Source organism: Stegostoma tigrinum, chromosome 18 (assembly GCF_030684315.1).
Source record: "Stegostoma tigrinum isolate sSteTig4 chromosome 18, sSteTig4.hap1, whole genome shotgun sequence".
NCBI classification, from domain to species: Eukaryota; Metazoa; Chordata; class Chondrichthyes; order Orectolobiformes; family Stegostomatidae; genus Stegostoma; species Stegostoma tigrinum.
Window position 1 is genome coordinate 25,097,192 of NC_081371.1, and position 13,671 is coordinate 25,110,862.

General features: G+C 47.2%; 1 protein-coding gene across 3 annotated transcripts in view; it reads left to right on the top strand.

Moving 5' to 3' along the window:
- Nucleotides 1–1,604: 1,604 nt before the first annotated feature.
- Nucleotides 1,605–13,671, top strand: part of mcat (malonyl CoA:ACP acyltransferase (mitochondrial)) — a 93,390-nt gene continuing 81,323 nt past the window's right edge. For all 3 annotated transcript variants that reach the window (XR_009446879.1, XM_059652412.1, XM_048549160.2), the window contains exons 1-2: nt 1,605–2,436; nt 13,413–13,500. Coding sequence is in view for 2 of the 3 variants with exons in the window: in XM_059652412.1 (XP_059508395.1) it covers nt 1,888–2,436; nt 13,413–13,500 (637 nt within the window). In the remaining variant the exon portion in view is untranslated. The remainder of the gene's footprint in view (nt 2,437–13,412; nt 13,501–13,671) is intronic.

Consider the following 13,671-nt stretch of genomic DNA (forward strand, 5'->3'; position numbering starts at 1 on the left):
TGATTGTAATAGGGTGGGTGAAGGACGTTAAATTGGCCAAATCTAAGCTGAGATAGTAATGGTCTAAAACCCTGAGAGGAAGAGCTTTTAGAAGTTAGAATTAGGTTTTATTGTCATGTGTTTTCAGATACAATACAATTAAAAATTGTACAAATTCACCATTTCTGGCGACATCTTAGTCACTAGTGTGCCCAGGTACAAAGTCTTAGGTATAAATGGGAAGAATAAAGAAATTAAGATAAAAGTTAAGCGTTATAGTCTTTCAAAAGCAGATTTAAAAATATAAAGGCAAACGAGTCAGTGCTAGGGACAACATAGCGATCCTTCCCCACCCGAAACGTCAGCTTTCCGGCTCTTCTAATGCTGCCTGGCCTACTGTGTTGTCTCTGACTCCAGCGTCTGCAGTTTCTGCTGTCTCCGAGGCTGGGAGTCCTCGACTCCGTATTTTCCAGTAATTGAAGGAGGATGCTGGTGAATTAAATGGATCGGGGAACTTTTTTGACGATCAATTAAAAAAGATCAGCGATTATTGTGTCATGAGGGTTTAGATTAGCCGAAAAAAAGGACAAGGGGAAAATCTAGAATAAACGTATTAATTGAGGAAGGGCCTACTTCAATGGGGTTGAGAATGAATCTGGTGTAGATAAATTGGAATCGAAGATTAATAGACAAAACTGTAATGGGAAAAAAATTGTCTTCAAGCAGATTTTTCAGGCGCAGTTGAGATACATTTCCACAATTGGGGAATGTAAGGGTTATGGTACTTTAATGATGCTGGAGCAGTTAAACATGGGACTGGACTTTATATCCCACAATAGTAACGGGTAGCATTTAATAGTCAAACAATTAATTAATCATTAAAAATAACAATGGGATGATTGGATTATTATAAACACCTATCTAATTCTCCAGTGCCGTCAGTGCAGGAAATTTGGACCTAGTCTGTGTCTGTGTTCACAGCAATATGGTAGCTTGTGGAATTCATTGCCACGGAGCGCAGTTGAGGCCGGGACGTTAGATGCCTTCAAAGCAGAGATCGACAAATTCTTGATCTCAAAAGGAATCAAGGGCTACGGAGAGAGTGCAGGGAAGTGGTGTTGAAATGCCCATCAGCCATGATTTAAATGGCGGAGTGGACTTGATAGGCCGAATGGCCTTACTTCCACTCCTATGTCTTATGGACTCTTAATTGCCCTCCGAAATCGTTTAATAAACATTCCGTTGTATAAAACTGTTATTTTAGGCCCATTTAAATAATGGTGACAGTGGCAAGTAGGTACCAAGGGAAAGTTGGCTGATTGACAGGAGGGAATGGTGGTGAATTATCCCTTTTCACACTGGGGCAAGGTTTATGGTGGAGTTCTCCACAAGTCAGTACTAGGACCGCTGTACTTTTTAAAAAAATCATATGAACGGCCAAGTTTTAGGTGGGCACGAATAATTTTAAATTTGCAAGTATCTCAAAACTTGAGCTGCGAGGTAGGTAGCGATAAACCGAAAACGGATGTAGACCAGGAGGGTGGAAACAATGGATACTATGTATAAATGTGGTTCGTGGCTGATGCAGGAAGTGTGTAGCGAATACATTTCGAGGCATGAGGACAGGCAGTATCACCTACAAGGCAATGTCCTATAAACAGTGTGGAACTAGCTAAGGCTGCAGTTGGCTGAGGTTTTAGCAGACTGATTTGCTTAGTAAGCAGAGATAATTTCCTCCAAAGGGTCGAGAGGAGCGGTGTGTTTGAAAGATGGTGTATATATTGGTATGTAGGAACTGAGTTGCACTGAGCCTGGTTTCCCCCTGTGCGCTGGAGTGTGACACTGTTGTACGAGACAAACATGTGGTTGGTTTGTCGCTGATCTCTGAGCAGATACTGCTGTTAGTTAATGTCCGCCTGCATTTGGAGAGTTAGGGAAAGATTTGCAGGAAGCCTGTTCACTTCCTCCACGTCTCTCATCCCTGGAGAAGGTCTATCGAAAATGCTCCCTGCCTCTGTTGCCCTGAGACTGGCAGCGTTTGGCTTTAGACCGGGACACTGGCTGCAAACCACGCTGTCAAACCTCACCCGCTGCAGGCAGCTGGCTGCGTCCTGGCCCCAGTACCCTCCCGGCTCTTCCCTGGATGTCTCGGCGATGTTAGGGCCGGAACCGAGTGAAGTTGTGTTGAAAGAGCCGAGCAGGAGAGACCCCCGGCACAGCTCACTGCTACTGTTCCCCGGCCAGGGTAGCCAATTCGTGGGAATGGGCAAAGGGCTCCAGAAATATCACAACGCCAGGCAAATGTTCGCAGCAGCCCAGAAGATACTGGGCTATGACCTGCTTTCTTTGTGTCTAAATGGACCGGAGGGAGAGTTAAATAAAACCGTTCACTGCCAACCAGCAGTTTTTGTCACGTCCTTAGCTGCAGTGGAAAGGTTGCATCATGAAAACCCTGAAGTAAGTACAATTTGTTACCTGTGATAATGGGAACTGCAGATGCTGGAGAATCCAAGATAATAAAATGGGAGGCTGGATGAACACAGCAGGCTCAGCAGCACCTCAGGAGCACAAAAGCTGCCGTTTCGGGCCTAGACCCTGTTACCTACTCCCTTTTCACATCCCTGTTCAGTTTGTGGTAAGCTACTTTTTTGTATATTTCAAAACAAAACCGAATGATCACAAACAAGCTGGTAACACCCAATTTCATTTAAAATTTGGAGAAAATGCTCCATTGGATTTCACACTGATTCTGTATTTCTGTAGGTAGTGTGGCATTCACAGAACGGTACTATGCACTGGAAATTGAACAGAACTGGCTGTATAAATACTGAGACTAGAAGAGCAGATTTGAGGCTGGTAATTAGTCACTGAGTGACTCTCCACCTGTCTCCTCAATGACTAGAGATAATAGGAACTGTAAGTGCTGGAGAATCTGAGATAACCAGGTGTATAGCTGGATGAACACAACAGAAGGGTCTAGGCCTGAAACATCAGCCTTCCTCCTCTGAAGCTGCCTGGCCTGCTGTGTTCATCCAGCTCTACACCTTGTTATCTCCTCAATAACTATCCAGCTTCTAACAGTGCAAGGCAGAATTGTAATGAATACTCTCCAATCACTTGGGTAACTACACTTCTAGCGGTACTTAACAACTTGATACCATCTAGGACAAAGTAGCATAAATTATTGCCACCCCATCACCACTGACGCACATTGGTAGCAGAATGTACCATTCACGTGATTCGTTGAAGCAACTCAAACTCCTTCAACAACAACTTCCAAACCTGTAACCCATATTACCTAGAACAATGAGAGCAGCTGATCCACAGGAACATCACCACCCGGACATTCCCTCGAAGCCGCTCGTCCTCCTGTTTTTACGTGTCACTGGGTCAAAATTGTGGAACCCTGTTCCTAACAGCAGTTACACTAGGTAGACAGCAGCAGTTCACACAGATATTTTCCAGGGCAATGACTGATGGCCATGCCAGCCATACTCCCATCCCATCTCTGTGTGTGTGTGTGTGTGTGTGTGTGTGTGTGTGTGAGAGGTGAGTTTGGTACAGAGATAAACTTGAATGAATTGTTATTGTGAGAGAGAGGAAGCATTAGTGGTTTCGACAGACTTGAGAGGGGATAATTCCCAGGGCCAGATGAGGTGTATCTCAGGCTGTTGTGGGAGGCAAGGGAGGAGTTGGCAGGGGCTCATTTGCTATTAGTTTTCAAATGCTGCCTGGCTGTGGTAAGGGTGACAGAGGACTGGAGGACACATAATGTAATTATCATTATTCAAAAAGGATAGTAGGGATAATCTGGAAAGACCAGAGATGTGCTGGTTAGGTGGATTAACAGTGGGAAATGCCGGATTACAGGCATAGGCAGAGGGGATGGTCTGGGTGGAATGCTGTTTGGAGGATTGGTGTAGACTTGATGGGCTGAATAGTCTGCTTCCACGCTGTAGGGATTCTAGGACTGTAGAAATATAGGCCAATGACTCTAACATTCTGTGGCAAGGAAACTATTGGAAAAAACATCTGAGGGACAGTATTAATCTCCATTTAGTGGTAAGAATTGATTAAGGATCATCAGCGCGGCTTTATATGGGGAAGAGCATGTCTAACAAATTTGATTAAATTTTTTGAGGAGCTAACTAGGTATGTAGATGAGGGTCGTGCAGCTGATGTAGTTTATATGCATTTCAGTATGGTCTTTCAGTATGGCCTTACATGGTAGGCTGCTTAAAACATTAAGGGCTCATAGGATTCAGGGATTTTGGATCCAAAATTGGCTTAGTGACAGGAAGCAAAGGGTGAGAGTTGAAAAGTCTGTATCCAATGATGTACCACAGGTACTGAGCCCCTCACTGTTTGTAGTGTACATTTAATGATCTGGACATGAGTGTGGGAGATATTTTCATGTCATTTGCAGAAAGTATTTATTAGATCGCCAATTGTCATTCCAGAGGACTAAAGCCTTAGACTACAGGATGGTGCTGACAGGCTTGTCAGATAACAGTGGCAATTGGAATTTAACCCTGAAAAGCATGGGATGATTCATTTTGGGAGGATTATCAAGGCAATGGAATACATGTTCAATGATAGGACTCGAGGAACTAAAGAACGTCGTAGGGACTTTGGTGTGCTTGTCTATAGACCCTTAAGCCAGCAAGACAGGTAGATCTTGGAATTCTCCAGCATCTGCAGTTCCCATTATCTCTAAGACAGGTAGATAAGGTGGTTAGGAGAGCAAGTGGGAAACTTTATTAGTAAATGAATACAAGAGCAAGGATGTTATGTTGGAGCTGTATCTAGTGTTATTTCGGCCACAGCTGCAGAAATATGTACAGTTCTGGTGGAAGACATTTACCAGGATGTTACCTGGGCTGGAGAGAAACAGCTGTGAAGAGAAACCAGACAGGGTTAATTTCCTTAGGGCAGTGAAGGCTGCGTGTGGACTTGATTGAAGTGAACCAAATAATGAGGGGCACAGGCAGGGGAGAGAGGGAGAAGCTTCTCGCATTAATAGAGGATTCAGTAACCTGGAGGCACAGTTTTAAGGTAAGGAACAGCAGGTTTAGAGAGGGGTTGAAGAAAAACATTTTCACTGACAGGATTGTGGAAATCTGGAACTCTGTGCCTAAAATGTTGGATAGATTGATTGATTGAGGCAGGAACCCTCAAGATATTGAAGAACTACTTAGAAAAATACTTGAAATGCCATAACAGATATGGCTGTAGGCCAAATGTTTGAAAATAAGATTTAGAAAAGATTGATATTTGATGTTTTGCATGGAAGCAATGGGCGGAGGAGACTCTTTTCGTGCTGTAAAAACACGATGGCTGTATGACCGTGAATTAATAAATAATAATGGATAACTGCCACTTCTGTCTTCTCCTTGCAACTGTACACATTTCATTTTATGACTCTGTTTTAATTGCTTTAACTGAATTTGTTTTCACTACATTGCCTGGCAGTGCTTTCTAGACCTTAACTGCTCACTGCAAGAGAATTATTTTTTCTAATTGGTTTTGCTTCTTTTCCCATTAAATCTGTTCAGAGAATGCTGGAGAAACGCAGCATATTTAGCAACATCTGTTTTGAGTTCAATATAATTCTTTGGTCCTGAAGTTTCCGTTTTTAATGTTGGATCTCTAGCATCCGCAATACTTTGCTTTGATTTGATCCCTTTCCAAACTGGAACAGTATCTCCCTTTCTGTTCTGTCCGGCCCCCTCATCATTTTGAATAATTACATTAAATGTCCTCCAGAGAAAATAGCCCCAGTTTCTAAAATCTGTCAACATAACTGAAGTTCCTCGTTTCCTGTGAGTCTTTTCTACACTGTCTCTAATGTTTCCACATCCTTCCTAAAATCCAGCTCCCAGAACTGAATTCAATACTGCAGCTGAGGCTGAGCTAGTCACTTATATAGATTCAAACGTAACTCCATTTATACTGTTTGCTCCTATTAACAAAGCCAAGGATTCCCAGTGTTTTTTTTTATTCACTCAGGACCTGTCCTGCCTCCTCTAATTGGGAGTTGGGACATTGTTACAGTTGTATAAATTGTTGGTGAGGCTGCACTTGGAGTGCTGTGTACAGTTTTGGTCACCCCATTATAGGAAAGACATAATTAAACTGGAAAGTGTGCAAAGAAGATTTATAAGGATGTTACCAGGACGAGTAGCCTGAGTCATAGGGAGAGGTTGCTCAGGTTAGGACTTTATCCCTTGTAATGCAAGAGAATGAGGGGTGACCTTATTGAGGTGTGTAAAATCATGAGGGGCATGGAAAGGATGAATGCATATAGTCTTTTTCCTCGGGATGGGGAATTCAAAACTAGAGGATATAGGTTTAAGCTGAGAGGGGAAAGATTTGGGAAGGACCTGAGGGGCAACTTCCTCACGCAAAGAGTGATATGTACATGGAATGGGTTGCCAGAGAAAGTGGTTGAGGCAGGTACAATTGCGACATTTAAAAATAAATTTTAAAAATTTGGATAGGTACATGGGTGGGAAGGGTTAGAGGGTTACGGAACAAATGCAGGCAATTGGAACGAGTTGAGTGGGCACATGGTCAGCACAGACCAGTTTGAGCTGAAGGGCCTGTTTCCCTGCTGTATTACTCTATGACTTTGTAAGGTTTTATGTACACATGCATCCAGATCCCTTCTGCTTTTGCACCCCATAGATATTTGTATTCTTTATATTTTCTTTTCAAATTCTGCCTACCAAACTGAATCACTTCTCACTTTTCCACATTAAACTTCATCTCCACCTATCCATCCACTTCAACTGCCTATGTTCTGATTGAAATTCTACGCTATCCTCCCTACATTTCACAGTGCTTCCAAGTTTGACATCAGTTGCAAAGTTTGAAGTAATGCCTTTTTCAATAAACTTTAGGTCATTAATATATCATTAAGAAAAGTCAGGGTTTCAACACTGACCCTGGGAACTCCATACAGGTGTTTATCCAGCCTGAAAAATACCCACTAACTGTTACTGATAGTATCAGAGATAATGGGAACTGCAGATGCTGGAGAATTCCAAGATAACAAAATGTGAGGCTGGATGAACACAGCAGGCCAAGCAGCATCTCAGGAGCACAAAAGCTGACGTTTCGGGCCTAGACACTTCATCAGAGAGGGGGATGGGGTGAGGGAACTGGAATAAATAGGGAGAGAGGGGGAGGCGGACCGAAGATGGAGAGTAAAGAAGATAGGTGGAGAGAGTGTAGGTGGGGAGGTAGGGAGGGGATAGGTCAGTCCAGGGAAGACGGACAGGTCAAGGAGGTGGGATGAGGTTAGTAGGTAGCTGGGGGTGCGGCTTGGGGTGGGAGGAAGGGATGGGTGAGAGGAAGAACCGGTTAGGGAGACAGAGACAGGTTGGACTGGTTTTGGGATGCAGTGGGTGGGGGGGAAGAGCTGGGCTGGTTGTGTGGTGCAGTTGGGGGAGGGGACGAACTGGGCTGGTTTAGGGATGCAGTAGGGGAAGGGGAGATTTTGAAACTGGTGAAGTCCACATTGATACCATATGGCTGCAGGGTTCCCAGGCAGAATATGAGTTGCTGTTCCTGCAACCTTCGGGTGGCATCATTGTGGCAGTGCAGGAGGCCCATGATGGACATGTCATCTAGAGAATGGGAGGGGGAGTGGAAATGGTTTGCGACTGGGAGGTGCAGTTGTTTGTTGCGAACTGAGCGGAGGTGTTCTGCAAAGCGGTCCCCAAGCCTCCGCTTGGTTTCCCCAATGTAGAGGAAGCTGCACCGGGTACAGTGGATGCAGTATACCACATTGGCAGATGTGCAGGTGAACCTCTGCTTAACGTGGAATGTCATCTTGGGGCCTGGGATGGGGGTGAGGGAGGAGGTGTGGGGACAAGTGTAGCATTTCCTGCGGTTGCAGGGGAAGGTGCCGGGTGTGGTGGGGTTGGAGGGCAGTGTGGAGCGAACAAGGGAGTCACGGAGAGAGTGGTCTCTCCGGAAAGCTGACAGGGGAGGGGATGGAAAAATGTCTTGGGTGGTGGTGTCGGATTGTAAATGGCGGAAGTGTCGGAGGATAATGCGTTGTATCCGGAGGTTGGTAGGGTGGTGTGTGAGTACGAGGGGGATCCTCTTGGGGCGGTTGTGGCGGGGGCGGGGTGTGAGGGATGTGTTGCCGGAAATACGGGAGACGCGGTCAAGGGCGTTCTCGATCACTGTGGGGGGAAAGTTGCGGTCCTTAAAGAACTTGGACATCTTGGGTGTGCGGGAGTGGAATGTCTTATCGTGGGAGCAGATGCGGCGGAGGCGGAGGAATTGGGAATAGGGGATGGAATTTTTGCAGGAGGGTGGGTGGGAGGAGGTGTATTCTAGGTAGCTGTGGGAGTCAGTGGGCTTGAAATGGATATGAGTTACAAGCTGGTTGCCTGAGATGGAGACTGAGAGGTCCAGGAAGGTGAGGGATGTGCTGGAGATGGCCCAGGTGAACTGAAGGTTGGGGTGGAAGGTGTTGGTGAAGTGGATGAACTGTTCGAGCTCCTCTGGGGAGCAAGAGGCGGCGCCGATACAGTCATCAATGTACCGGAGGAAGTGGTGGTGTTTGGGGCCTGTGTAGGTGCGGAAGAGGGACTGTTCCACGTAACCTACAAAGAGGCAGGCATAGCTGGGGCCCATGCGGGTGCCCATGGCCACCCCCTTAGTCTGTAGGAAGTGGGAGGAGTCAAAAGAGAAGTTGTTGAGTGTGAGGACGAGTTCAGCTAGGCGGATGAGAGTGTCGGTGGAGGGGGACTGGTCGGGCCTGCGGGACAGGAAGAAGCGGAAGGCCTTGAGTCCATCTGCATGCGGAACGCAGGTGTACAGGGACTGGACGTCCATGGTGAATATGAGGTGTTGGGGGCCAGGGAATTGGAAGTCCTGGAGGAGGTGGAGGGCGTGAGTGGTGTCACGGACGTAGGTGTGGAGTTCCTGGACCAAAGGGGAGAAAATGGAGTCCAGATAGGTGGAGATGAGTTCGGTGGGGCAGGAGCAGGCTGAGACGATGGGTCGTCGATCTCGACGATGCCGTCGAGACATTAACCGCCTCAACCTCTCCACCCCTCTCACCCACTCCAACCTCTCCCCCACAAAACGGGCAGCCCTCCGCTCCCTCCGCTCCAACCCCAACCTCACCATCAAACCCGCAGACAAGGGTGGCGCAGTGGTAGTATGGCGCACTGACCTCTACATCGCCGAGGCCAGACGCCAACTCTCCGACACCACCTCCTACCGCCTCCTCGATCATGACCCCACACCCGAGCACCAAACCATCATCTCCAACACCATTCACGACCTCATCACCACAGGGGACCTCCCACCCACAGCCTCCAACCTCATTGTTCCCCAACCCAGCACGGCCCATTTCTATCTCCTTCCCAAAATCCACAAACCTGCCTACCCTGGTCGACCCATCGTCTCAGCCTGCTCCTGCCCCACCAAACTCATCTCCACCCATCTGGACTCCATTTTATCCCCTTTGGTCCAGGAACTCCCCACCTAACGTCCGTGACACCACCCAGGCCCTCCACCTCCTCCAGGACTTCCAATTCCCTGGCCCCCAACACCTCATATTCACCATGGACGTCCAGTCCCTGTACACCTGCATTCCGCATGGAGATGGCCTCAAGGCCCTCCGCTTCTTCCTGTCCCGCAGGCCCGACCAGTCCCCCTCCACCGACACTCTCATCCGCCTAGCTGAACTCGTCCTCACACTCAACAACTTCTCTTTTGACTCCTCCCACTTCCTACAGACTAAGGGGGTGGCCATGGGCACCCGCATGGGCCCCAGCTATGCCTGCCTCTTTGTAGGTTACGTGGAACAGTCCCTCTTCCGCACCTACACAGGCCCCAAACACCACCTCTTCCTCCGGTACATTGATGACTGTATCGGCGCCGCCTCTTGCTCCCCAGAGGAGCTCGAACAGTTCATCCACTTCACCAACACCTTCCACCCCAACCTTCAGTTCACCTGGGCCATCTCCAGCACATCCCTCACCTTCCTGGACCTCTCAGTCTCCATCTCAGGCAACCAGCTTGTAACTGATGTCCATTTCAAGCCCACCGACTCCCACAGCTACCTAGAATACACCTCCTCCCACCCACCCTCCTGCAAAAATTCCATGCCCTATTCCCAATTCCTCCGCCTCCGCCGCATCTGCTCCCACGATGAGACGTTCCACTCCTGCACATCCCAGATGTCCAAGTTCTTTAAGGACCGCAACTTTCCCCCCACAGTGATCGAGAACGCCCTTGACCGTGTCTCCCGTATTTCCTGCAACACATCCCTCACACCCCGCCCCCGCCACAACCGCCCCAAGAGGATCCCCCTCGTTCTCACACACCACCCTACCAACCTCCGGATACAACGCATTATCCTCTGACACTTCCGCCATTTACAATCTGACCCCACCACCCAAGACATTTTTCCATCCCCTCCCCTGTCAGCTTTCCGGAGAGACCACTCTCTCCGTGACTCCCTTGTTCGCTCCACACTGCCCTCCAACCCCACCACACCCGGCACCTTCCCCTGCAACCGCAGGAAATGCTACACTTGTCCCCACACCTCCTCCCTCACCCCCATCCCAGGCCCCAAGATGACATTCCACGTTAAGCAGAGGTTCACCTGCACATCTGCCAATGTGGTATACTGCATCCACTGTACCCGGTGCAGCTTCCTCTACATTGGGGAAACCAAGCGGAGGCTTGGGGACCGCTTTGCAGAACACCTCCGCTCAGTTCGCAACAAACAACTGCACCTCCCAGTCGCAAACCATTTCCACTCCCCCTCCCATTCTCTAGATGACATGTCCATCATGGGCCTCCTGCACTGCCACAATGATGCCACCCGAAGGTTGCAGGAACAGCAACTCATATTCCGCCTGGGAACCCTGCAGCCATATGGTATCAATGTGGACTTCACCAGTTTCAAAATCTCCCCTTCCCCTACTGCATCCCTAAACCAGCCCAGTTCGTCCCCTCCCCCCACTGCACCACACAACCAGCCCAGCTCTTCCCCCCCCACCCACTGCATCCCAAAACCAGTCCAACCTGTCTCTGCCTCCCTAACCGGTTCTTCCTCTCACCCATCCCTTCCTCCCACCCCAAGTCGCACCCCCAGCTACCTACTAACCTCATCCCACCTCCTTGACCTGTCCGTCTTCCCTGGACTGACCTATCCCCTCCCTACCTCCCCACCTATACTCTCTTCACCTATCTTCTTTTCTCTCCATCTTTGGTCCGCCTCCCCCTCTCTCCCTATTTATTCCAGTTCCCTCTCCCCATCCCCCTCTCTGATGAAGGGTCTAGGCCCGAAACGTCAGCTTTTGTGCTCCTGAGATGCTGCTTGGCCTGCTGTGTTCATCCAGCCTCACATTTTGTTATCACTAACTGTTACTGTTTGTTTCCTGTCACGCAACAATTTTTTTTTGTATCCTTGTGGTTAATAACCCTTTTATTTCATGAGCATTAACTTTCCTCATAGATTTGTATGGCACTGTATCAAACACTTTTTGGAAATCTAAGTGCACCCCATTTCTTTCTAAAAGTTCCCAACTAGTTAATTAAAGATGATGTTGCTTGGGAAATTCATGCTAGCTTTCCTTATTTAACTGATTATTTGAGTATAATTTTGTCCCGAATTATTCTTTCTACAAGTTTCCCCACACCAAAGTTGAACTGATTGGCCTGTAGGTCTGGTCTTTTCTTTGCAGCATGTTTGAACAAGGGTGTAACATTTGCAATTCCCTTATCCTAGCACCACCCTGAATCTAAAACTGAAAAGAATGGCCAGTGCCTTCACAAAAAAAATAGATTGCTTGGAACGTTGGCAATTTTCTACCTGTCTCTGTACCAAATATTTGATCCCATTTCTGCTTAAACACCAAGGGTTCCAATTTCAACCTCTCTAACAGTGCCTGTCTTGATGCTATCTACTATCACCACCCTTATGGATATCTTTGTTACCTTCCAGACCAAACTCTTCCATTGCTGGACTCCCACCCTGCACTGTCTGTAAATTTGACCTTATCCAAATCTGTGTCGTTCATCTCTTAACTCTCTCTAATCTACATTCTCTCCTTGCACCTTGCTTACTGCCCTGCGTTATCCTCCAGAGCAACAAAACCTCTGCTGTTTTCGGCCCTCTCCTGCTTTTGTCTCTCCATATCTGTATAAATGCCACACTTTCAGCACTGTTGTACTCCACTTTTGACCTTCTACCCACCAGGACCTTGAACTCTGAATTGCCTCCTAAGACTAATCTACCGTTTTGTGCTTTCTTCTGTTTTAAAATGTTCTTTAACCTTCTTCTTTGACCTGCCCTAATATATCCTAACATGGATGCTTTTGTCAAATCTTATTTGATAATGCTGAATGAAACATCTTGGTATCAATGGTGTCTCTGACTTCTCTGTGTATTAAGCTGGCTGAAATCCTTCCAATCGTTGCTATCTTGTCTGCAGGTGAACTTTAACAACATGGAGGCTGACCTGTTTTCTTACAATGAACAATAAGCTCCAAGCTGTACTGTGTTTGTACACTCCATCTAAAAGAAAACATTGCAGGTAGTTGCATAATGTCCCAACCCTAATACTCAATTAGAGGAGGCAGGACAGGTCCTGAGCGATAGTTGCAATGTTGTGGTCGTGTGGCTTGCTGAGGCGGATTGTTCTGTAGACGTTTCATTACTGTGCTGGGTAACATCCTCAGTGCAGCCTCTGATGAAGCGTCGGTGTGTTTTCCCACCTGGTTTTTAAACTCTGGAACTCTGTTGAGCTGGATTGCCTCACTTCTGGTTTTCCTTCATAGTGGAGCGTATCTGGGGTCGAGTTCTTTGTGTTTGTTGATGGCTGTCTTTGTGGAGTACCAGGCTTCTAGGAATTCCTGTGCCTGTCTCTGCGTAGCTAGTCCCAGGAGCCTCGAAGCCTGGCACTCCACGAAGAAAGCTATCAGTAAACACATAGAACTCGACCCCAGATACGCTCCACTATGAAGGAAAACCAGAAGTGAGGCAATCCAGCTCAAAGGGCTCCAGAGTTTAAAAACCAGGTGGGAAAACACACCGACGTTTCATCAGAAGCTGCATTGATGATGTTACCCAGCACGGTAATGAAACGTCTGCGAAACAACAAACCAGCTCGGTGAGCCAACCAACCTCAACACCCACAGCCCGAGCTACAAACCTACTCCTAAACCTTAGTTGCATTCTCGTGTGCCTCGTGCTATGGAAAATTGTGCCATTAAAAAGTTGCATTTATAGAGAAATTGCTACACCTGTACTGCAGTAAGCTTGCCGTTCTAATCAGAGTTAACAGTTCATTTTGGGCTTTGAACTGTGTAGATGTCTAGTTCACTGTACACTATCTATTGTGGATTTGCATTTTTCATGCTGCTAAGTTCTGACTGTCTTTTTATGTCTCTAGGCAGTTGAGAAATGTGTTGGAGCAGCAGGATTCAGTGTGGGAGAGTTTGCTGCCTTGGTCTTTGCAGGAGCAATAGACTTTGCTGAAGGTGAGACTGTGAAAGATAAAATCAAAACTCTAGAGTAGTGCATAAATGAGATTCCCATTTACAATGTTTAGGATGAGTCATCATAGGACATAGAACAGTACTCCACAGTACAGGCCCTTTGGCCCATGATGTTGTGTTGACCTATTACTCTACTAAGATCAAACTAACCTG